At 56.6% G+C, this 24,415-nt stretch overlaps 1 protein-coding gene across 2 annotated transcripts; it reads right to left on the bottom strand.

The window, feature by feature from the left end:
• Nucleotides 1-182: 182 nt before the first annotated feature.
• AIF1L (allograft inflammatory factor 1 like) lies at nucleotides 183-21,771 on the bottom strand. 2 transcript variants are annotated; one of them, XM_046680144.1, is made up of 7 exons: nucleotides 21,582-21,771; nucleotides 21,286-21,347; nucleotides 17,251-17,364; nucleotides 10,548-10,614; nucleotides 8,089-8,130; nucleotides 5,617-5,779; nucleotides 183-3,044 (listed from the first exon to the last, which is right to left on the bottom strand). In XM_046680144.1, the coding sequence occupies exons 1-7, from the start codon at nucleotides 21,610-21,612 to the stop codon at nucleotides 2,957-2,959; spliced, it is 567 nt and encodes a 188-aa protein (XP_046536100.1). In that variant the 5' UTR covers nucleotides 21,613-21,771; the 3' UTR covers nucleotides 183-2,956. The 2 variants fall into 2 exon arrangements, with proteins under 2 accessions (XP_046536100.1, XP_046536101.1); XM_046680145.1 differs by lacking the exon at nucleotides 17,251-17,364 and having other exon boundaries at nucleotides 21,582-21,767.
• Nucleotides 21,772-24,415: the final 2,644 nt, after the last annotated feature.

The following is a 24,415-nucleotide window of genomic DNA, read 5'->3' as shown; positions in this document are numbered from 1 at the left end:
CTAAGACAAGGATTGGTGTACTAGGACCTGGCTCATGGGGTTGTGAGGAGTAAATGAAGTTCAGTATTTAACAGAGCCTGGGACACAGGACACGTTCATTCAGTCTATTACTATATTAGCTAGCTCTTCTGAATTTGCTGAGCCCCGGAACCATCCCCAAAATACACCAGTGAAGACACTGATAAGTTTGTCTGTTTTATTTCCAGTCTGTAGAGATGATATCCAGCACCACACACACACACACACACACACGCATACTGCATCCACCTCAACTTGCCCAACACACTTCCTTTTGAGTTGCAGGGACAAAGTCATACCTGGCAGTCCCCAAGTTGCTGGTTACATCAGTTAGATTTGGTGTTTCAGAAAGAAGACAGCTGAAGTTCTAAAAAGCTGAGCCCTTAGCCAGAGAAGTAAGAGTCCTAGAGCCAATAGCCACAACCTGAAATACACGCAGACCCCCCTTTCCAGGGACCACTCTTGAGATCCTCTCCCTCCAGGGGCTGAGTTCTAAGAAATGGTGAAGGAAATGGTAAGGGTTCCCAGGACACCCCTGTCCAATGAGAGAACTCTCTTTCCTGCTGTTTCCAGAAGCTGGAGACACACTCACTTGCTCTCCTCCCTTAAGGAGTCTTCCTGCAGTCTTGTCAACTGTGGAACCCACTGAAATAAGCCCTCCTTTCTGAGCGGTGGACAGGTACAGACTAGAATGGGTAGTCAAGGAAGGCTTTACCTTGCTTAAAGGTCTCAGAGAGGTGAGGTGGTGGGAAGGGGCGGGGACAGGCAGTTGCTCATGTAAGGATCTCAGGAGAAAAAAACAACCAAGGCAGGGGACGGGGTGGGGTGCAATTTTACATTTAGAGGAAGGAATGTTTTGCTGGGGTTTAAACTTTAACGGAAGCAGCTCCTTAGGCTGAAGATCAGCCAGTCATAGCCAAATAATCTTGCTCCTGAACTGGTTGAGACCAGCAGATTAACCCAACCTGGCCATTTCTCCATCCCCTACCGGCTCCACACCTTCAAGCTGGGCTCTTGATTATGGGTCACTAAGGAGCTTCAGGGAACCCACACTGGTTCCAACAGCCCTTTGCACTTAAGGTTTTGCGAAGGCTTTCCCAAGACTCTAGCCCAGTGCAGGGCCCAGCTGGGCCCCCTAGAATTGCACTGCAGTCAGCCCATATCCCCCTCTTTCCTAACGTTCATCTCACTCATCATCGTCTAGGTCTGACTTCACCACGGGACGCTAAATTCCATGAGTCTGTCCATTTCATTACTGGGTTCTTAGCTCTTGGCCCATAGCAGGCACTTAATAAATATGGTCAATGGATGAGTGCATCTATGTCCTGAGCGGGCAGGATAAGGGACTCCAAAACACAGGTGGGGTCAAGGCTGGGGTCTCTGCTCAGCCAAGATGGGGCTGAGTGTGACACCTTCCTGTGTGAGTTCTGAGACGTAGCTTGGCCGAGAAGCTCTAGGGAAGGCAAAATTGCAAAGGCAGGCCTGGCCCTTTCCCAAACCCTGATGCTGACTCAGAGGCACTGGGAAGGGTGAGTCCTGGCCTGGGCCTTCCCCAGGTATTGACCTGGGAGTGTGCCCCTCCCTGCCCCTTCCCTTGTTTTCCTCCCTGACTGAGGCAGCCGAGAGCAGAGATGAAGCATGGGCAGGGCATCTTCCATGCCAGATTGACCCCTGAGCTTGGGCAAGGCACTTAATCCCTGTGGACCACCAGTTTTCTCAGCTGTGAAATGAGAGGACTGGCTCAGATAATGTACAGGGTGGATCTGGGCTCTAAAACCCTGTGAGTCTATAATAAAGGACACAGTGACCCCAATCCAATCCTCAAGCTCAAGGTTTTAGGCAATTTGGAAACAGAGAGATGAGTAAGAGACAGTGGACACAGCACATGTCAGGACAAAGTGGGGGGACTTAAAGCTTATAATAGGTGGTCAATAAATATCTGTTGAATGACTGAGTGAATGAAGGAATGAATGAAGGGTGTGAGTACGATGGGAAGGCAAATGAGGGAAGTGCAGTCAGGTTTCAAGCAGATTGGGATCAGAAAGGCAATCTCCTATTTCTGAGCTCTTGGCTTAACAGTGGTGCTAACTCTTTTTGCCATGAGCATTTTAATCCCCATTCTCCTATCCTGTTGCCCCCAGCATCCTTCCTAAAATGTGGGACTAGACTGAGCTGACGCCTTCAAGGCCCCTGACCTCCCCTCTACCTCCGAAGCCCTTTGCTGCCCCAGCAAGGGCTGGCAGGCTGCCCCTCCCTCTGAGTTGCCTGTAAAGGTGTGGCCAGGGGGCAAGCCAGAGGATTCCTTCCTGAACCTTCTTGAAGGGCTCAAGTTGCCAAGCCCCTCTCCTTCTCTCCTCTCACCTCATTGAGGACGAGAAAAAGCGTGGACTGAGGGGGAATCGGCTGGGGAGGGGGCCACCGAGTGGCCATGTTCTGGACAACCCAAGAGGGCTGGAACCACAGAGCTGTCCAAGGAAAGCCTAACGGGGCCCTGCAGCCTTGTCCCTACTCCAGGGTCTCCTCAAAGTGGGCTGAGGTCCTCACCAGGGCCAGGCCAGCAAGCCTGGACTTGGCTCAGAGACCTCCTGGAAGGATGGACAGTGCCGGCTTGCAGCGTGGGGATCACAGGCTTCCAGTCTCCCTGTCCCGGCTCTGCCCCTCTGGTTTTTGGTTTGATATCAGCCCCTCTGCACAGGGAGAGGGGAAGGAGGAGAGAAGAGAGGGAGGGGACCCAAGGCTCAGGATTCCCCAACCCAGAGCTCCTTAAGGCAGATAATTTGTGCTTTACAAAGAGATCACTGATTCTGCCAATGGCCGGCGGGGGGGGGGGGGGCACAAGGACCAAACAAATAAGACAAATCACAATGAGTCGAGAGGGCAGCGAGGTCAGGAGGAGGAACAGGGATGGGAAGGGTGGGGCAGGTCCAGACAGGGATCCTCAGGGCAGGCTGGCAATGTCTCTCTCTGGAGGGGGGCCGACTGGCTTGGGACTGCTCTCATTGGCTTTTCCTTCAAACATCATGACTCTGGTTTGGAGATGGAGAAAAAACAAAACAAAACAGGATTAAGACCCTTCCCTCATCCAAGAAAAGATCATCCCAGCCCTCCCGTCACAGGCTTCTCAACAGAATGCCCTTGCATCCACCCTCTAGTGGAATCTTCTTGGAATCCCATGAAGGCAGCTATGTGGAAGGGGCTGCTAGTCCCACTTTACAGAGGAGGAAACTGAGGCACAGAGCGGCCGTGTGACTCCTCAGAGCCACACAGGCAGTCCGAGGCAGGAGGGGACTCCAGATCTTTGACTTGTAGGCCACGCACCTTCCCCTAACTGCGCTGCCTGGGCCACGGCTCTGCTCAAAGCCCCTTCGGATCTTCACAAACTCCCACTGCTCTGAGAGCAGAGTCGAGGGAGTAGAAGATTGGGGCTCAGGGTGTGGCCTCTGGAGGGAAACAGCCTGGATTGGAGTCCCAGCCCTATTACTTCTGAGCTGGGCGACTCAGGCAAGACACCCAACCCCACGGACGCTCAGTGCTTCCATCTGGAAGTGAGGGCACCGGAAGTGCCACATCCTGGAGCTGCTCCAGGCATCAGTGCCCCCCTCCATCTGTAGTCCCTCCTTGGGTGGGCTCTTCCAGTCCCCTGGCTTTAAATCCCATCCAAAGGGTGACAGTCCACCAGCAGCTTGCCTCTGAGCTCCAGATTTGCACATCCAGCTCCCTCCTGGACCTCCCTGTGGATGTCCACATCAACACATCAAAAACTGAGCTCTTAATTCTCACCTTCCCTGCCTGCTCTTCCCGCAAAGCAAACAGCGTCATGACTCACTCAGTTCCTCAGACCCCAGACCTCCTGGTTTTCCTTCACACCCCACGTCTGGGCATTTAGACAAGCCTTCCAGCTCTACCTCCAAAATCACTCCCAATTCCAGTAGCGCCTGCCCCTCCACTGCAGCCTCTCCAGGCCCAGCGGCCTCAGCTCTTACCTGTGCGAGCGCACGAGCCTCCTACAGGCCTCCCTGCTGCCACTGTCACCCCTGACCCAGCCACAGGGAGCCTTTTAAAAGTCAGCCCCTGGCTCTGATAACTCCAATCGCATCCCTCCACGTTCATACAAAATGCTAAATCCAACCGTGGCCTACACAGCCCCACGTCACCTGGCCTCTGCCCATCTCTGCAGACTCATCCTTCACTCACTGTGCTCCAGACACACTGGCCCCTGTGCTGGTCCTTGAGCATACAAGCACGATTCTGCCTCAGGGCCTTTGCATTTGCTGTTTCGTCTGCCTGGAATGCTTTTCCCGAGATCTTTACATGGCTCATCTCTTCACATCTCCCTCGCTCAGGGCTCTGATCAAATGTGCCTCCTCAGTGAGATCTTCCCTGCCGGCTATCCCATCCCTCTCTGCTCCTCTTGCCCTTTATTTTTCTTTGTACTACACCAGTGCAATCTAGTGCTTTGGGGTTTTTTGGGTTTTTTGTCTGTTTTCTGCCATTAGGCCGTAAGCTCCATGAGGCCAGCAATTCATGTGTCCCCAGCACCTAGAATAATTCCTGGAACATGGGTGGTGCTCGGTAAATATTTGCTGAATTAATGAATGACAAATCTAAGGAGTCAATGGGTGAACCAGTGCCTGACACATGGTAAAAGTCCCCACATCTTAGGTGTCGTTTGAATAGTTTCATCGCTCTCATTGCTGCCACCTGGCCTCTCGGGCGCAGTGTGATCTGATGATGGTTTTCCCACCACATCTCCTGCCCCGTCCCACCCTACACTCAAAGCTCTGACCGGCCTGGACTGTGGGCTCATGAGCAAGTTACTCAGCTTCCTTCGGCCTCAACTTCTCCCCTCTTTAAAATGGGACAGGTTTATTTTACATTTGTACATTTAGAAAAAAGTTACTCTTCTTTCATAAAAGCCAAGCCAGTGTCCTTCTCGGCTTGGACAGACACCACAAGGCTCTCCAGGGAGTTGCTCTGCAGCTCCTCATGGGGAAGGACCTACGGAGTGTGATTTTGGCCACCATACACCAGGAGCCATCAGCCAGTCCTGGGCTAGACTCTTCACGTGTGTTACCTCATTAAGCCTCAGGGCACCACTTCACACGAGATACTTATTGTCCTCTCTATCTTACAGGTGAAGAAACTGAGGCTCAGGGACCTAAGGTCATTTGCCCAGAGTCATTTTGGTAGCAAGTGAGCACATCAAGATTTGAACTCTCCGTCCCTTTAGAGCCAGTTTTTAACTCTGTGTTAGGCTCAAAACAACCCCGCGGGGCAGAAGAGTCACTTTACAAATGAGGAAACTGAAGCTCAGCAAGTTTCGACAGTAGATTTATCATCGTTGTTGTCATCCTCATCGCCACCTACTGAGGGCTGATTCTGACACAGGCTACTTTCACCTGCAAGGTGCGTATTAACGTGGCCATTTAAGAGATAAGGAAATCAGGGTCAGAGAAATTAAGAACCTTGCCCAGCAGGTCGCACAGTGAATGACCTCCTGGCTGGGGACCGGCTGAGGTGCCCGAGCCGGGGGCCTCTCCACACCCAGTGACTGTGCCTTCGGAGGCCCTGGGGGTAGCGGGGAGGGGATGAACTCACAGCTTGAGGACAGCTGACCGCTTCCCCAGCATCATGTTCACAAAGTCTCGGTAGGAGATGGTGTCGCTGACCCCACCTGTCACCTCTGAGATCATCTTCTTCATCTCCAGGTGGGTCTTGGGGACCCCAAGCTTCTCCATCATCCTTTTTAAAGACATCAGGTCTGCCGGAGGAAAAGCAGATCCGTTAAGTGGCGACAAGGCTGAGCGAGGAAGCTGGCAAAGCTCCCCTCTGGCACCCACACCCAGAAGAAGTCCAGCAGGATAGCCCCTCCCTGGAGACTGCAGTCAAAGGCCTTTCTCCTCTAGGGAGAATGAGCCCATCACACCCTCCCTGCTCTGTCCAGAGGCAGTATGGACTAGTGGTTAGGGACATGGGCTTCTACAGAGGGACAGACTTGGCTTGGAATCCAGCTCTGCTATGCCTGGCTGTGGGACTTGGGGCAAACTGCTTAACCTCTCTGAAGCCCTATTCTCATCAGTGGTAAAACGGGTTGATGGGATCATCTAGGGGTATGATACATGAGAAGAACCTGCCACAAAGCAGGTGCTTAGTAACGGAGCCGCTATTCTTCACTCTACTGTTGTCATCTCTGCTGCTCCCCCGGGGTTAGGGGTTAGGGGGAGCTGTGTGCCCGCTGCTCCAGCGACCCAAGAAGTCACTGCCCAGTGAGGCCGGGTCAGGGAGTCGGCCTGACCCTAGCCTTCGAAAGTCACTCTCCAGGTGCTGGGGGGCAGCTCTCCCCACCTGCCACTCCCCCGCTGCAGTCCTAAGGCTCCACCTCGCTGGAAGGAAGAGAGTACCAAAAATATCCCGCAGAGCAGGAAGACCAACAAAAGAACAAAATTCAAGAAAAACAAGGGAGGCACCAAAAAGGCACTACACCCTAAGGAGCTGCTGCCTCTGACCTCCCAGCTCCCAAGACCTGAGGCAATTTCCTTCAGATTGTTCCATGAACAATGGGTCAGCAAAGGATGGCGGAGTGGGGGTGAAGCGGGGGGCTGATTTCTGGGGGAGAGGTGCGCCAGCTCACCCGAGAGGCAGGGTGGGGAGGACTGCTGCCAGACCCCTGGGTGCCAGGATGTCCAGGGCATTTCAAAGAAAGCTGGGCAGCATTCTACAGGAAGAAGTGAAAGGTCTTGCCACACGGCTGGCCAGACTCTAAATTGGACTCTAAATCTGGAAGGCAGTTTGGCAAGATGCTTCAAAAGCCTCTGACCCAGAATGTCTCATTCCTGAGATTTACTCTAAAGAAATAATCAGCGACGTGGACAAAGATTCATGCACAGAGATGTTCTTCACAGGATTATCAATAATAGCTAAAACTGGACATCTCTAAATGGGCGATACTAAGGCGTTGGCTGAGTAAATTATAGTCCATCCCACAATGGAATATTATGCAGCCATTAATTACATTTCAAAAGAAAAGTTATTCATATATCAAAATACTCACAAAGTTAAGTTACATATAAAAAGAAAGAAAGTTCTAGAATTGTATAAAGCAGGCTTAGTGATTAGAACGGAGTGGAAGGCTATAACCCAAGACAGTACAGCGGTTATTTCCAGGAGGTGGGGTGCTGGATGAGGTATTTTTGTCTTGTGCTTTGCTGTGTTTTCCAAAAACTTTTATGATGAAAATGCATTCATTTGATAATCCAAAAAATGTTTTTCCTACAGAAGACAAGGATCAAAAGATTCAAAAGAGAGAAGAAGGAGAGAGGACGGGGAGGAATGGAAACACTGGTGGCAGTGACAACACTGCAAGTTCAGGGTGAAACGGAGGAGGGAAAACCCATCCCGAAACAAAAGGCTGGGCTCTGGGCCCTGGACCTGCCACTAACCCCCAGGTGCACCAAGCAAGTCGTTTCACCTTTCTGAGCCTCTGTTTCCCCATCTGTAAAATGGGGATAATTCAACAGGCCCTGACTATGTCATAGCATTACCGGTAAAGGTCAAGATATGGTCTTAAACATAAGTGCCAGGGGACAGGCGCTTGTCACCCCCAGCACCTGGAGAGCAGGACACAGGCAGGGTCTGTTGGAGGAGGGAATCAACGTTTGAAAGCACCCTGTCAACTGCAGGACAGCATACAAAGCGAAGGACAGGCTTGGGGACAAAGGAAACGCCAGCCCCTAGGCCAGGGCGTCAGCAGCCTGAGCATCTCCAGCCCGGGCAGGGGTGGCGCCCTCTGTCCTATGTCCCCCGAGCATCTGGGGTGGGAGGCTGAGGAGTGGCAGGGAGGTGGGTGGGGAGGGAAGAAGTGGGGAGAGGAGTTTGGGGGTAGTGGGTCCAGGGGAGAAGGCAGACGGGCTCAAGGTTAGCCCACTGGGGTGGCTGCAGTGTCCTCGTCGCACTCCTGAGAGCGACTCATGTCCCTCATCCACGCAGGTGGGTCGGTGGGGCTCTCTGGACCCTCGAACCCTCTATCCACTGAACACCCTCCTCTCCCAGCCCACTGGAGGCCTCACTCACCAATCTCGCCCTCATTGTTCAGGTCAAACTCCATGTACTTCTCTGCAAATCACAGAGCAAAAACCGGCATTAGCTTGGAAGCAGGGACCCAGTGACCACCTTCCTCACCCTGCTCGGGGATCTTGACATGAGTTCAGTCATCTCAGTCATCGTCTCTGGAGAAAGAGCTCACCCTGCCTGCACCCCTCTCCCACAGGCGCTGTGGAGAAAGGCGCCCAGGGGGCCACTCTGACCCTCTGCCCAAGAGGGCAGCTGCTTGCTCCCAGGTCTCCACCAGCAGGCTGGCTGCATTCAAACTGGCTGCAAAGTGACTAGAATAGATTCCCAGCCGTGGGAAGGGTGGGGTGGGGGCAGGAACTGGTGTGTTTCAGAGTCTCCAGCGATTCCGATGGGCAGCCAGGCGTGGGAACCACTGCTTTAAAGAGTCCTTGTGGTTCTGTACCTTTTGGGGGGTCGTGGGCACCACCGAGAATCTGATGCTCTCCCAGGAGAAACACCTGTGGACCTGCCCTTAACCACAAAGTGGCACATACAGTGTCCAGGGATACACAGAGCCTCCCCCCAAACCTCACCTATAGGCTTTGAGTTAGACTTCCCCGATCAAGGGGTCCAGGGGACGTCAGCAGTGAGGGAGGACAACACAGAGCAACGCGTTCAGCATCTTCTGACACAGGCAGTGTGTGCAAACAAGGTCTGTGGTCTTGGGCAGGTGGCCCCAGCCACAGAAGAGCAGGGCCCTCAGGGCAGGGTCTATTCTGCACAGAGTGGCCAGCGTGAGAAGGCCAAGGTCCTCCCGGCAGTCTGGGAGCCACCGTCGCCTCCACCCGCTTCGTGAGCGTCTGCGGGAGAGGGGGGCTGCTGGACTGGTCCTCTGGGGATTCTCAGGGCCCCTCCTCATGCCTTCAGGACCTCCAGCCTCTCTAACTGGGCACTGCCACCCCCACAAAGCACCTACTGCCATCTGGCAGGCTCGGCATTTCCTGCACTCTATTCCCCATCCCCTCCCCACTGGAACACGAGCTGCCCGAGCTGCCCGGGGCAGGGCCCTCTGGTCTGTGTGTTCTCCGCCATCCCCAGGCCTGGAGCGGGGCCTGGCGCAGTAAACATTCCTGGAGATCAGATGAGTGAATAATCTGAAGACCTCCTCAGTCCCTTCACTTCCAAGCCAACTTACTATGGTCCTAGCCAGCCCCAAGGAACCCAACCCTACATCCCAAAGAAGACAAGGAGAGTGGACATTAGACCCCAAGACCTCTGCCCCTCCTCCCAGAGCCACCTCTGAAGAGTGACCCCGCTGGTATCCAGAAAGAAGGGAATGGACTGCTCCGAGGCACGGCTCTCCTATGGGCGGCTGGGACAGGGTGCGGGGGACAGGGCTGGGACAGGGTGTCTTGGTTCTGGTTCTTTTTTTTTTTTTTAATGTAAAAAGCACCATTGCATAATGGTAAAGAGCAGGGGCTTTGGAGCAAGACTAACATGGGTTCAGGTCCCAACTCTGCCCTAGATGAGCTGTGCAACCTCAAGCAAATGACTCCACCCCTCTGAGCCTGAGTTTCTTCATCTATAAATTAAGATCACACCATCTCCCTCCCGGCTGGATAGGGATGATCCGGGGAGCTCACAATACAGCATTTGAAGTGCTACCCCCAAGGTCACTGCCAAGAAATGCTTAGCCATCGATGTCCTGTCTAAGGACCACGAAGGCGTAAACCATCTGAGGAGCACCGGGCAGCTCTGCCTTGGAGCAGGGAGGAGCCCACGCCGCCAAGACTTCAGTGGGGGCTGTGGCCTAGAGGATGTTCGCTGGGCTCCTCCGGCGTGCCCAGGGCCCCCGCATGCTAAGCGTGCCTCTCCCCTCCCGGGTGGGAAAGGTGAGTCTGTCCTGCTCCTCTGTGCACGGCTCCTCTCCTTTTGAGCTGCTGGCTGGGAACCAAGCGCCAGGGCCCGGAACAGAGGGACCTTTATGCCACCCCCTCCCCGCGCGGGCTCCTGGGCCCTGTTTTCTTTTCATCCCGTGCTGCCGGCATTCAATGGGCAGAAACTCTGCCCCCTGCCCCACTGTGGCGACACAAACGTCCATTCTCCGCAGGGGCTCCCGAGGCGCTCCACCGCGGAGGGGGCGAGGCCAGGGCCGCCACAAAGAGTGGATTGTGTGCTGGGGCCCCGGGAGCGAGCAGGGCCTGGGCCGCAGCGGACAGGAGCCAACCTGAGCCCTGCCAGGCGGCCAGGGGGAGGAGGGCAGGCCGGGGCCTGCAGGCCAGGGCTGAGGGGCCTGGGATGGTGCGGAGAAAGGTGGAAGGGCCTGTGCCCCTGGCCGGGTCCCCCACCTCGCAGCCCGCGGGGAAGAGGGGCATGCTGGATGAACCAGGGCGGCAGCCTGGGCCTGTGGGGCAAGGAATCCTGCCTGTGAGGAGCCAGCCCGGCTCTCCGGGGTGGCAGGGCCACCAGCCCTAGCTTACCTTTGAAGGCTGCCAGCTTCTCCGGCAGGTTCTCTTCATCACTGTACTTCTGGTCACAGAGAAACTCCTACAGAGGCGAGAGGACAGTGTTGAGCAAGGGGTCAGCTGGCCACACTCACTGACATGGGGGCCCACTGCCCCGGTGCCTTCTCTCCCGCCAGGTGGCCGGGCTCGGCCGGGCAGGGCAGGAGGCACCAGTGTTTGTCCTGGCCCCCCGACAACCCTCAAAGGCAGAGCCGCAGAGTCCACCCTGTGGGGAGGAAGTGTGCTCAGCAGCTCAGGGCAGGGCCCGGAGGGTGTGCTCCAGGAGACTGACCACTTCGGTCAGCCTCTGAATAACCAGTCCAGGCACCCGGGCCTCCTCCCAGGGACCCTGGCTCGGAGGCCGTGAAGCCGTGAGTCCCAAAGACAAGCCTCCTGGTTCCAGCATTACCTTCTTAGGTCTGGGGCCCACCGTATGAATTCCTCTCTGTATCCCTCTCGCTTTATCTGCAAATGGGGATAATTACAGTGGCTGCTTCCCGAGCTTGTGTGAGAAGCCAAGGAGCCTGTACGTATGGCTCCTGGCGTTCAGCAAGAGCCCAGTGAACAGCAGCGGTCCTATTAGGAATCTCTGCTCCAGCCAGAAAATGCCTGCACACTGCTGCGGAGGCCGCTTGCCCTCCCCCTGCGTCCTCTCATCTGAAGGGCCCACTTCCCCTCAGATACTTAGAGAGACTCAAACAGTCCTTTCAGAACTGACTGGGGGGAGGGTCAGAAGGAGATGCCAACAGGCTCCAGAAGGAAGCACTCACCCACAGGCGCTCTTCAGATCTCCCAGGGGCCCAGGAGGCAGCGACTCTTATGCCTCCCATTGTACAGATGCGGAAGCTGAGGCTCACACAGCCAGAGCTTCAACTCAGCTCCATCTCATTTAGAGCCTGCATCCTTCACCCCGACACTTAAAGAGGAGCAGACGGCAGGCACTCATCCAGCTTTAAAACAAAAAGCTGCCAATTAGTAAGCTCCTACTACGCCGGGCATAGGGCCAGGTATCCTCCGTGCCTTGTTGCCGATCTTCAGGCAGCCCTGGCACCTGTATTCAGATGGGGACGCAGAAGGTGCCTTCCCATCCTGGCACCGGGGCCACAAACCCCTTTCCTACTCTGGACCTCGCTTCCCTCATTACTGAACCGACCAGACACGGGTGTCGCTCCTCCATTCGTTCATTCATTCAACAGCTATTGAGGGCCCACAGTGTACAGCGCTCTGTTCTAGGCATCAAGGGAGCACATGAAACCAAGGCCAATAAGATAAGGTCCTTCTTCTAAAATTACAGGAAGTTCACGTTCAAAACTATATTAAACGTTATTTAGGTCAATTACTCAACCTGTTTCTAAATTCTTGCTGTTATTTCCTACTAAGTGATGACCAAGTCTGTACTTACACATCTCCAAGGACAGGGAACTCACTACCTTTCCAGACTGTCATGAAGACCCACAAGAGACTTAAAGGAGAATAGGCGGATGACAAGAACCGAAATGACTACAGAGCACTCAGGGTTTGGGTCTCAGTCACCTCCTTACCAGCTATGAAATGGGCACAAGGGTACCCACTCCTTGGGTACCAGCCCCGCAACGGGGATAACCCACTGAGAGCCTTAGCGGTGGGCCGTCCATCAGGGCTCAGCAGCGAATGGTGCGATGGGGTGTGAGGCAGAATACCGTCCCTTCCAGGGCTCTAGGGCCTCCATGTTGACTCAGGCCCCCGACAAAGAAGGAGAAACCCACCTGCCAACGTGGCCCCACCTGCTGGGTTGGGGTGCTCCGATTACCCCCTTGCTTTCGGCAGGCATGGTGCTTTCCCATTAAATCTTCACAGCCACTGTTATTCCCATTTCATAGGTGAGAACACGAGGACCAGAGAGGTTAAGTAACGTGTCTGACGTCCCCAGGCACTGAGGACGCGCACAGTTGGTTTGGAACCTGAGTCTATCGGACTCCAAGGCCCATGCCTCCAGCAGCCAGGCTGGGGCAGCCCCAGAGCCCCTGGGGTCCAGCTTGGCCACAGCCTCATCGGGGCCTCATTCCCATGCACTGCGCATGGCCCCGCCTCCACTTAGCTCCCGTAGCCTGGGTGGCCGCCCTCTTCCCCGGCCGGCCGGCCGGCTCTGCCCAGAACTTCCCTTCCTCTTGGCTCCCTCTCAGCTCTTCTCTACTGCTGCCCCCACTCCATTCGCTGACCAAAAGCAGGACAATTAACTCTTGTCCGTGGCCCTGAGCAGACCAGGCACTTCCTGGGGTCACAGATCCCATATCTGTCCAGCTGAGGGACAAACAGGTCAGTGGTTCCCAGACTTTGGGGTAATGCAGAAACATTTCCCCCAAAAAATGGGGAGAGGCACTCATATTGGGCTTGTTATTTTGCCAAGCAAAGACTTTAAACAATTGCCATTGACTGCTGCCATGAGTTTAGAAGAGGATATTTCGTAAAAGTGGGAAGTTCACAGTCTCAGAATTTTTAAACGGAATCCATCTAGCCTACGTTCAACTCACCACATTCTCCCTCCCCCTCACTTCGCCACTTTAGGAACTGGAAAGGCTTCATGGGGAGTCAGGGAGCACAGGCTGAGCCCAACATCTGGGAACCTCTGGGGAGAAACCTGGGGGCCCTCTCAGCTCCTCTGTCTGCTTGACCAGAAATCCTGCACCAGCCCCAAGCCAGCCTGTAATATGTACCGACCCCTCTGGGTTCCAGACAGACTGGGTTCAAGGCGTAGCACATGGTCCCTGGTCTTGGAGACAAATAGCACACACAGGAGCACAGAACAACCAGCCAGCAATTCAGAGCAAGGACAACAGCAGGTACCAGGAATGGTTAATGCCAATGCCCCTTCCCTGGACCCGGCCCTGGGCCAGGCTCTCAGCAGGTGCAGTGGCCCTTGGGGGCCAGGATTGATGATTCGTCACTGATGAAGCCAGTTTCTCCTTAGTATTCATCACCATCTAACATGCTATTTTACACGTGTCCCCCCTACCCACCCCTGCCACCAGAGGGGGCGCCTTGGCCACCCTGGCCTCCGTCCCATGCCTCCCCCAGGACAGGCTTGCTCCCACCTGGGAACCTCTGCTCTTGCTGTGCCCGCTGCCTGGAGTGCACATATCTGCACGTCCCCCCTCACCTCCTTCAAGCCTTTGCTCCACTGTCACCTTCTCATGAGGCCAAGCCCGCCGCAGCCCCCTGCTTCCATTTCTAGTGCACCTCTCTTCCCGTGCATCTCCTTTCATCAGGGGAGGATCACCTCCTAACACAATTCACAGCGTAAGAGCTTACGGAGGGTGTTGTCCACTGTGCGTCTCCCCCTGTCAGAACGCAGGTGCACAGAGTAGGTGCTCCATAAACAGCTGCAGGAGGAGTGAATGGACTGAGACTCAGAGAGGATGAACAACTTGCTCAAGTCAGCGCAGTGGCCGAGCTGGGATTAAGCCCCGCAACGGAGGCCGCTCGGGTTCCCCGCCGGCACAGAGCTGAGGAGCAGAAGTGCCCCAAGGAAGTGGGGTTGGAAGGATGCCGGCAGGAGGCAGGCCCTTGGCCACAGGTTCTGGGACGATGTGTTTGCTGTCTTGTGCCCCACGGGTGCCTGGCACCCAGCAGTGCCCAGCATACAGTAGACGCTCAATAAAAATCTGCTGAACCAATGGAGAAGCCCACCATTCAGCCCAGAATGACTTTCTCCACCCACCCCTGAAACGGTCAGGCAGCTTTACAAAAGTCTGCACGTGTGTGGCAGAGACTGGAGAGGATTTAGAGATTGGAATCATATTTTTTCCTTAGAGCCAAAAATGACAAATGCTTGAGCCACAGAGTGACCAGGGGTGGGAGAAGCAGCTGACCCGTCCATGCGTGGGTCGGCAGCCCTCTGTGACCCTGGGCTTAGGGCAGCTGTGTGGACGCTGCCTTAGGCAGGGGGCCACAGAGGCAGGCGGGCAGGCGGCAGGAACAGGAGCTCCACCGGCTGGGCTGCCAGCTCCCACCCCACCTCCGGGCTTTGGATTCGGTTCCCGCTCAGGCACAGCCCACAGCTTCCTCCCTCCGGGCGTCCTTCCCCCACAGCCTTGCCCAGTCTCGGGGCACAGTCATGGCCAGTGGGCAGGTACCCTGTCTGTCCAGACTCTAAGACACCCGGCTGTCCTGACTCTGGGTCTCCAGGAGGAGATGGAGATAGAAGCCACCCCAGATGTTTGGGAAAAAGCAGAACAAAAAGAGGGCGAGCTGGAGCCAGAAAGCCTGGGTTTGAACCACTTAGTTGCTGTGTGAAAATTACTTCATTTCTCTGTGCCTCATTTTCCTCATCTACAGGAAGGATAAAAAGACCTTGTCTGCCTCGTAGGTTTGTCCTGAGCGTTACAGTATGTAAGCAAATACATGTAAAGTGCTTACCCAGTGCCTGGCACTCAGTAAATGTTAACGTTAGCTGTTGTTATCTGCTAACATTTACATCTGTACAATCCACTCCTAACCCCCACGGCTCATCATCCAGACCATGACTGAGTGTTAAATAGATTAGGAAGGAGATCCGTTCCCCCTGGGCTTAGGCTGCTTATGATTTCTTTTTCCCCTTTCTGGGTATCCCCATTCAACAGATGGGACAACTGAGGCCCAGCGAGGTTGCTCAACTTGCTCAAGATCACGAAGTTTTCACAATTCAAGGTCTGCCTCCCTTCACCATCCCAGCTCCTTCCCTGCCCCCATCAAGGAGAAGGTGGCCTGGCCACAGGTTTCTGGGCAAAGAAAGTCAATACTGGGAGTTACCTTTCTTCTTGGGCAGCTACAGAAGGAGGTTATTCCAGAGGCCAGGGAACCACTCTATAGCCCTCTAGGTGGATAGGGGTGGGGTGGATGGTTTCCTCTAGCCCCATCCCCCTCTCCCCCTCCAACCCACTGTCCCAAAAGACAAGTTTTTCCAGCTGCAGAAACTGTTGCGGTGCCTCCAGGTATGAGGGGCCAGGGGGCCCCTGGGCTCTGAGAGTGACTACTGATCTGTGAGGGGCAAGTCTGCAGGCCTCGGCGGCCTGGTCAGTCCCTGGCAAAGCGCCAGGAATACAAGCGGGTAGGAGCCTGGGATCCAAAACAGAGCGTGAGCCAGGTGGTCACTCCGAAAGGCAGAGCATCCGGGGGCAAGGCTGGGACAGTGGCAGAGTTGTTCAAGCGGTCGCCCAGCCACGGAACCCAGAAAGGGCTCCTCAGAGCATCCAGCTCGTCCTCTTCGTGCAAAAGCGGGAGAAACTGAGGCCCCAGAAGGGAAAGGTCTTGCCTAGAGCCACAGTGATCAGAAGCCCCACATAAACTTCCTGAGTGCGCACGTGCCGGGCCGAGGGGTGGGGAGGCAGGTTAAACTGAGTTGCCTGGGTTCAAATCCCAGCTCCAGAGCTTATTAGCTCTGTGGCCCTGGACAACTTGCTTTACCACTCTGGCCTCAGTTTCCTCATCTGCAAAATGGGGTCATCATGATAGATCCTCCTCATTGGGTTGGTGTAAGTGTTAAATGAGCTGACAGCATCGAAAGAGCCTGGCTCCTCGTATAGTTATGAAGTCTTATCAGTTACCGGGATGAGTTTGGATCACCCAAACTCAAGCCACACCAAGAGACAACTGTGAGCAGGGGAAGGGCAGAGAAGAGACTTTCCTTGTCCCACATTGCGCCACAAAGTCCTCCTGGGGAGCCATGACCCTCTGGCCATCCCTCCTCAAGGGCAAGCTTTGCTTTGTCCTTGGACACCTGGCTGACCTCGCAGTGACGGGCCATCCACACGGAACAGAGGGCTCCCATCTCAGGCCCCGGGGACAGCGCCCGCATGCAGCCGCACCTGCTCACTACTGTCTCTCTGGGTCACCTACAACCTCGGATGCACATCAGAGAGGCAGAACCGCACCCCTGCCCCCAACCCCTGGGAGCCCCGTCCAAATGCTCATGCCTGGAAGGGGGCATTTCCAAAACCAGCAGAGCCTGGCAGCACCTGCTGTGTCCGGGCCTCCGGAACCCTGCCACCTGCCTGCCCACACCACCCCCGACTTAACTCTCTTTCTGGGCTGGTACCTCTAGCACCTGCTCCCGGATGCTTGCTCCTGGCCCTCCAGGCTCGTCTTTATGTATTAGCTGCAGCAGAATTTTGGGGCGGGCGGATATCACCATCTTGGAGGCCATCCAAGGGGCTGGCAGCCGAAGCCCTGGGCGAAAACCCCAAGGACAGGAGGCGCCATGCCTGGCTGTGAGGCCCCTGACGCAGCCCACAGGCTCTTAAAGGGCCAGGACGAGGCCACAGATGCCCAGTCTGGTGCCTGGCGTGTAGCAGGAGCCTGTAATGTGCACCCACAAGGACAGCAGGCTCACATTCCCCACGGTAGCTCTGGGGCCTCATCCGGACACTGCATCCTCGCCAATAGACGGGGCAGCTGAAGAAAAACACCCTCCCAACTACACGAATGAAGCAGACCCTGCAGAAATTCCATCTCCAGCTTCCTGTGACATGGCCACTCTGAGGTCGTGACCAGCTGGACCTGTGGGGACACTGAATCCTCAGAGGCTCACGTGGCTGCTTATCACCATCTCCCTTATAATATATTAAGAAAGAGCAAGAGAGATGGGTGCCCAGCAATGCTAGCTGGGCACATTCACCTAGCAAGGACATGGTGGCACTGCCAGTACACAGGAAAAGAGACGTACCTGCAAAGTGCCTGGGTCAGGTCTCAGAGGTCCTCCATTGCCAGCAGAGGGGCCTGGGCAGAGATGCCCAGCCAGCCAAGTCCAGCTCTTCCCACTAGGGATGGCACGTGGGTTCTGAAATAACCATTAGGCATCTAAATGCTACAGGGAATCCTGAGTGCCCTTCATTCGACCCAGGAAGGCTGGGGGTAGCGGGACAGAAGCCAGAGATCCTTATCCACATAAGCAAGAGAGGCCTGTGTCACAGCTAGGCTGCAGCTGCCTGGTGGACAGAGGCCAGGGCAGGCCACAGCCAGTGTCTGGAGTCGGAATTCCGGCCCTGCCACTTCCTGGCCGGGTGACCTTGGGCAGATGACTTCACCCGGCTGAGCCTCTATTTCCTCATCTCTAAAATGGGAGGTCTAGTGACCTTGTCCCATGGGTGTGTTTATAGATTCTCCTTGCACGTCTAGAGTCTATCTCGTTGAGCATTCCACCGAGTGGAGTCAGGGAGATGACGCACGTCAGGCGCTGGGCACCAAGCAGAGGCGAGACTCATGTTATTTTGTTAAAGATCCCGGCCTCTGGCTGGCTCGAGATGCAGCTCTCGCCGTCCTCTGGGCTCCTCCTGCTCCGTCCCTAAGGGCGCTGTGGGGGCACCCACCCAACCCCTCTGCTTCTCTCTGTCCCTGTGGGAAACTGGAGAGAATCTGTCCCGTTGCCATATAAGGCTGGGCATGGCTGGTCTGGGGTCACCTTCCATGCCATCAGGGCTCAGGGAATGTCAGCTATGTGGGGGGAGTAGGAGGCGCCCGCTGGTATTGCCCGCTCCAGTAGCGCAGAGAACGCACCACGCAGGCACACACGTGCACGCAGGCACACAGCATGGAGGCGGGGGCAGGCACCCATGGAGGAGACCCAGTCGAGCTCAGGGTTGAGAGAACAGGCTGGGCTCAGGTTGTGGCTGTTTAAACCCAGGCAACTTACTCAACCCCTCGGAGTCTCATTTTCTGTAAAATGGGAACAGACGCTCACAGGATTAGAGGGAGCATACAATGAGATGATGCCCAAAGCATGCCTGGCATGCTGCCCGGCACATGCCAAGTGCTCAGAAAACGATAGGAGAACTAGAGAGAAACCCCAAAAAAGTGCATTTCCATACAGCTCCCCCAGGACCTCCAGGTCCACCCAAGTCTCCTATTTTTACTCGTAAATCCCTTATCATAATAATCGCTGAGACTGAGCTCCCTGCTACCCTCTGGACGCCGGCCCGCCCCAGGGCGGGAGAAAGGCCCCAAACGGAATTGGGGTGTTGGCCCAGAGAAGCTCCCAGAGCTGCCAGCCAGGCTGGGCTCTGCCCCAGGCAGCAGCCCCAGCGGGACCCAAGCACACACGGTGAGCGAGTCATGAAGCCCCGTCCTTCAGGCCTTCTGCTTTCACAGGGCCACCAGGAGCTGCACAGTCCACTCCCCAAGGAGCCCTGCTCCAGTGGGGCAGTGAAGCTGCCCGCCAAAAGAAAGCAGTCTGGGCTGCCAACACGGTTCTCTCTAGAATCCACCCACCCCAGGGAACTTCCACTGCAGCCATGACCATGGTCACGGGGGAAACAGAGTCAGACCCTCAAACAGAGCGACTCCCTCAGAGTCTGCAAGGAGCGCCTATCTGCTCATCTCCACTGATTGTTGTTGGGACTCCAAGCAGACCATGGGTCACTGCTCCCATTTCACGCAGGGGGAGACGAAGGCCTGCCAGATGAAGGGGTCAGGCCCAGGCTGAGCAGCCAGCATGGGCCACGCCTATCTCAGACCTTGCCCCTGGGTTTCCACTCCCTGAACCTTTAAGCCACAAACAAGGCAACGATAACAATCATGACAGCAGCTCTCTGCGCTTTACGTATAGAATAGATTATCTCTCTGAAAAACCACAACAGCCCCACCATCATTACCTCAAGTGGCTTGCCCAACCAAGGTCACAGAGTCTGATTCATGACTCTAAACTACGGTGGGGCCACTTCGATCTGCTGCTTTGGGAAGCAGCCCAAGCTTCTGGTTTGATCCTGGAGCCTGCTTCCTCCAGGGGCCCAGAGCCTGGGTCCCAGCAGGCCCTACAGTAGCCTGGGCTGTCATGGTGGGTCTCAGAATAGCATCTGGGCAGGGAAAGGATGCTAGACTGCAAGCTCGGCCACTGGCTTCTGTGTGGCCTTGGCCAGCTGCGCTGGGCGCTGGGGTCCCTACGTGGTTAGACACTCTCTCTCCTTGCTCCCCTTCCCCTGTCCCAGCGCTGTCCAGATCAGCCGGAGAGCCACAGCCCAGTCCCAGTCTGAGCAAGCCAATCTGCCTCCCCAAACAACCCTGTAGCCTCCCCCGCCCGCATCCCAAGGGCGGGGTTGGCGTGGAAAGTCCCACACACTCTCAGCTCCTCTGGCTTGTCCAACTAAAGTCCCCTCTCCCCCATCTCCAGCTGTCTCTGGCTCCGGGTCCTCCAGGCTATGGGTGGATTCAGCCAGCTTGGGACCCGCCTGGCCCAGAGGGCTGTGTGAGGTCAGGGATCCAGGCTCCTGTCCAGAGGCAGGACTGCCAAGACCAAGGTGGGGCTGGTTGCAGAGCGAGCTGGGAGGGAGCCCCGCAGCCTGGACCCCTGAGAGCCCCAGCCTGACATCCAGGCTCCCTTTCAGCTGTGCTCAAGATGGCACCAAGAGGCAGGGTGAGGATGGCAATGAGGGGGCCAGAGTTTACCTGGAGGGACCCTGGGTTCCCCAGAGCCCTCCATGGGATTCCTACAGCTGGTGGAATGAAAGCTGACGGGCTGCCTAGTTCTAGTCAGTCCAAATCAAGGAGCATCAAGACTGCATGCCCCTGGAGAGAGGAAACACTACAACCGAGTCGCAGCCTCTGGACTCACCTCCATACGGCCTGCACCGGGACCCTGCTGACCCCCTCCAGTTTCCTACTCCAGGACTCCGAGCTGGGTTCAGACCTCTGGTGCCCAGCAGCCCGAGGGAACTGGCAGGGGGAACGCCCAGCCTCGTTTCAGGTGGCCTGCCTCTGCAAGCAGGTAGGAAGACACCTGGGAGAAGTCTTTCTCAGGAAACAATTCCAGTACCATCCATGGAGGCCTTCCCTGGTGCCAGGAGCTGGGCCAAACACACTACAGGCCTTCCCTCATTGGGCCCTGGCGGCGACCCTGGCTCCATGTGAGACGAGGTACCTGCTGAAGACCACAGAGCCCGCACACGATGGAGGCCAGATCTGAGCCAGTGTCTGGCAAAACCTAAAGCCACTGGCTGCCTCTGAGCTTTGGCCAATCCAGGCAGGCCCTGACACTTTTCCTTATCTTCGAGAATCTACATGGTCATTAAGCTAAGTTCGTGGAGCTCCCACTGCTTGCCTGGCAGCAGCGGGAAGGATTTCTTTATAGAAATCCACTAGGACCAGGAAGAAAAGCATCCAGTCTCCAAGCAACCGTTCATAAAGTTAGAGGGAAAAATAAATGTGCGAGTGGGGGTGGGGCAGGCAAGAGGGCAGCATGTTCTCTGGTAGAGAGAGCACTGGCCTGCGAGTCTGGAGCCTGTGATTCTAACAGCAGCCCGACCCGTTCCTGCTGCGCATCTCGGGGCAGCCACCTCGCCTCTCTGCGCCTCCCTTTCCTCCCCACGCTATAAAAACAGGGACTGCTTGGAGACCTCGGGGGGCCCTCCCAGCGCCAACTCCCTTCGCCTGGTCCCAAGAGAGCTTCCGGGGAGTCCGGGCCGGGCTGGCATCGGAGCTCCTGGGCGGGCTCTACCTCCGTGGTCTAAGAGTAACAACTTGCAACCCGAGACGCCGGGACTAGGGGGGTGGAAGGGGTGGAGGCGGACCTACCTGGAGTTGGAGGCACAGGGACAGGGGCAGAGGGAGGAAATTGGGGGAAGCCCGGGAGAAGGAGAGGAAGAGGAGTTGATTTTGCAGCAGGCACAGCCTCGCAGACTGTGGATCTTTGAGGACTTCGAGGGCGAGCGACTCGCAGGCTGCCCTCGGCGGCGAGGCTGGCAAAGCGAAGGTGGCGGCGCGCGCTTACCCGGTTGATCTCGGCCAGCCTCCTCTCCTGCCGGGCTTTGAGCATGCCGAACGCCTTCCCTCCTGCAGGAGACAAAGAGGAGGCCCGGGAAGCGGGGGTCTCCCCGGGCCGTGCGTCCCCGAGCACGCGCCCGCCTCCCGCGCGGCGCAAACCCCGCCGTCCGCCCCGTACGCACAGGTGGCGGGCGGGGGACAGCCGGCGAGGGCAGAGGGCGAGGGCGGAGGGCGGAGGGCGGAGGGCGGAGGGCGGGGGGGCGGGACAAGGGCGCGGTACAGCGGGGGCACAGCGGCGCCTACCTTGGAACCTGTTGCTGAGCGCGACCGACATGGTGAGCGCGGGGTTCCCGCCGGGTCCGGGCTTCGCGGCCGCAGAGAGGGATGAGGAAGACGGGCAGGCGTCTGGTCCGAGCTCCGGCGGCGTGTGGCGGCGGGACCGCGGGGTGGAGGGAAGGCGCGGGCAGCAGGACACACCCCTCCCTCCCTCCACCTCCCGGCCCGCCTCCCCACCCCTTCCCTCCCCGCCGCCCTGCCGCGAGCGTCAAAGCCGCTATTATGCGGGCCTCCGGGCCACCCCGGCCCCTCTGCTGGAGGATGCGGAAAATGCACTCGGCGCGGGGGCCGCCCCAGCACCTCCCTGCGTGCTCCTCCCGGGACTCGACAAGTCCCTGCCCCGCTCCGGGCCGCGGTTTCCCCATAAATCAAACCGGGACGATCTTAGTTCGCACTTCATGGGGTGGCTGTAAGGATCACGCGCGGGGCGGAGCGACAGGAGTAAGCGCTCACCCAGCCGAGGCTGCTGCGCTCCTACCGCCCTTTGCCGAGCGCGCACTCTTACAAGGGAGGCTGCCTTTCCAACCTTTATTTTGAACTCTCGAAAAGAAAATGCAAAAACTTAGAAGATGCATAATGACAAAGTGCCACTAGGACATGGGTGACGCTTTAAATCAATTCGAATGAATCAGTGTTTTGTTAATGAAGTCTATTTCTAGAGCGCTCCCAGCGGGCCAGGCAGGCACTTTGCCAGACCGGTTCAGGATAGTTTGTAAAGTCATTTAATTCTCAAAACTCTCGGAAATAGGACTCAGCATTCTCATTTTACAGAAAACTCAGGAAGGTGAAGTCTGGAGTACAAGTCTGCTGTGGGGCTCAGGGTGCAGGAGCCGAGGACTTGTAACAGTCTCGTGTCCAAATTAGGACATTTCTGAGCGAAAGGTGACAATCCTAATAATTATGCTGGAGCAACAGGCACGGATGGGGACTGTCCTGGGCAAACAGCAATGTTGCTGGTCACCAGTAATGTCCCCCCTCCCCCCCGCCCCCACACACGCAGAATATGTCCTTGGGAATTGGAGCCAGAAAGTCTGCTTCCCACAGCCTTGCCTCCATCTTGACCCCTACGATTGGGACTCTGGTACCAGCTGGTCATCTTTTTTTCTGTAATTGCCCTGGGGAGGGAAGTGGCCAGGTGTCCCAAGGGAGGGGGCTGGACAGAATGAGACAGCTCAAGGTGGGCTAATACCAGCGCAGCAGTTAGGGGGACAGGCCCACCTCCTCAGCACAGCCGGTGCCTGCTTCCCCTAGGTTACATTCATATGCTCTTCCACCCCTAGAGTTTGGATCTAGCCAAGCTGTGTGACCTCAGGCAAGGCACTTGACCCGTCTGAGCCTCAGTCTCCTGATCTGCAGAATGGAGGAAACAAGCACCTCTCACCCAGCAGGGGCTGTTAGAACTTTATTACTTGCAGGGAGTTTAAGCCGGTAGGAAAAGCTTGGAGGGGAGAAGGGTTTAGCAGTTACAATCCTTGGTTGATGGAAGATGTTCCCCCTGGGAAGGGAGCTGACTTAGAACAGGGCCCTCATAGTGCACCTCCTGGTCCAGGCTCTGTCAGCCTGTGGCCCTGGCCAGCTGGGCTGGGTGGCCTCGGTCAGCCGTTCCACAGGGCAGGGCCACCGCACCTTCCACTGCTCAGCAGCTGGGCTGCATTGCCAGCCAGATGTTCACCAGCTGCTGCATTCCACCCAGCCTCAGCCCCACCTCTGGGCCAGAGTGGCTCTGCACACCCCAGGCATGAGCGGACTGCATGAGTCACGGGACGTCGGGCCTGAAGTACGTCACCGTGGGATGGAGATGAAGCCTGTCCTCCACCCGTCGGGGATGCAGGGACTGGGCTTTGCTGAGCCCCACAGCTCGAGCAGACAACGTTTGCATGCCAAGAGCAGGCATCAGAATGGCTGTGTGCGCTGTGCGCTCTGGTCAGCAGAGAAACCAGGCGGAGGGGAGTGAGGGAGGGCGGCCTGGGGGCATCAGACCCGTCCCAGAGGTCTTCCAAGGACCCCACCTCCTTGGCACCACTTACACCAGACACCAATCATCAAGCTCACTGGAGAGCCCCAGCCTGCAGTTCTGGCCTCCCTGCCCCATGTCCTCCCCTCCAAATCTACCAGGGCCATTGACTTGCACCATGTCTCTCTGTCTCTCTGTCTCTCTGTCTCTCTCTCACACACACACACACACACACACACACATGCCACCTTGGTTTTCAGGTTCTCTGCGGAGAAACGCACCTCCTCTCCAGATGCTCTCCTCCAGCAGGTTTGCAGGAGGCACAGCCCAGCCCTCATTATATGGCCTTGAACCCAGAGACCCTCATTACTCTCAACAGTAGGGGACCTGGCCTGAGCTGGGTCTGCCTCTCCTGGGAAGATGGGGCCAGGACAGTTTCCAGCTTGTCTCCGCCAAGCGTTTGACCTGATGACAGGTAAACTCAGGGCCATGGTGGGGCAGTGGATGCAGGCTGGGCATCCTCTTCCATAAAGCACAGGAAAAGCAAAGAAAGCTATTTTGCAGAGAGAAAAGACTGAAGCAAACAGGCAGGGAGAAGCAGAGGCTGAGGCCAAGAGGAGAGGCAGGAGGGAGAGGGAAGAGGAGCCCCCGGCCCCGGGCTCTCCGAGCTGGGTAGCCCTTCCCACCCAGGGTTCCAGGAGACCCTCCCAGGGCCTCCCTTTTCTGTTTAAACCAACTTGGGAGAGATTCGGGCCTTGGGGCCATGGGCCCTGACTGAGCACGCTCCATAACCCCACCCCTACAACCTGGGTTCCCGAGTGACCCGTGCTGGCCAGGCCCCCACCCT

Source organism: Equus quagga, chromosome 1 (assembly GCF_021613505.1).
Source record: "Equus quagga isolate Etosha38 chromosome 1, UCLA_HA_Equagga_1.0, whole genome shotgun sequence".
Lineage (NCBI taxonomy): Eukaryota > Metazoa > Chordata > Mammalia > Perissodactyla > Equidae > Equus > Equus quagga.
This window is presented reverse-complemented; position numbering and strand designations above follow the sequence as displayed.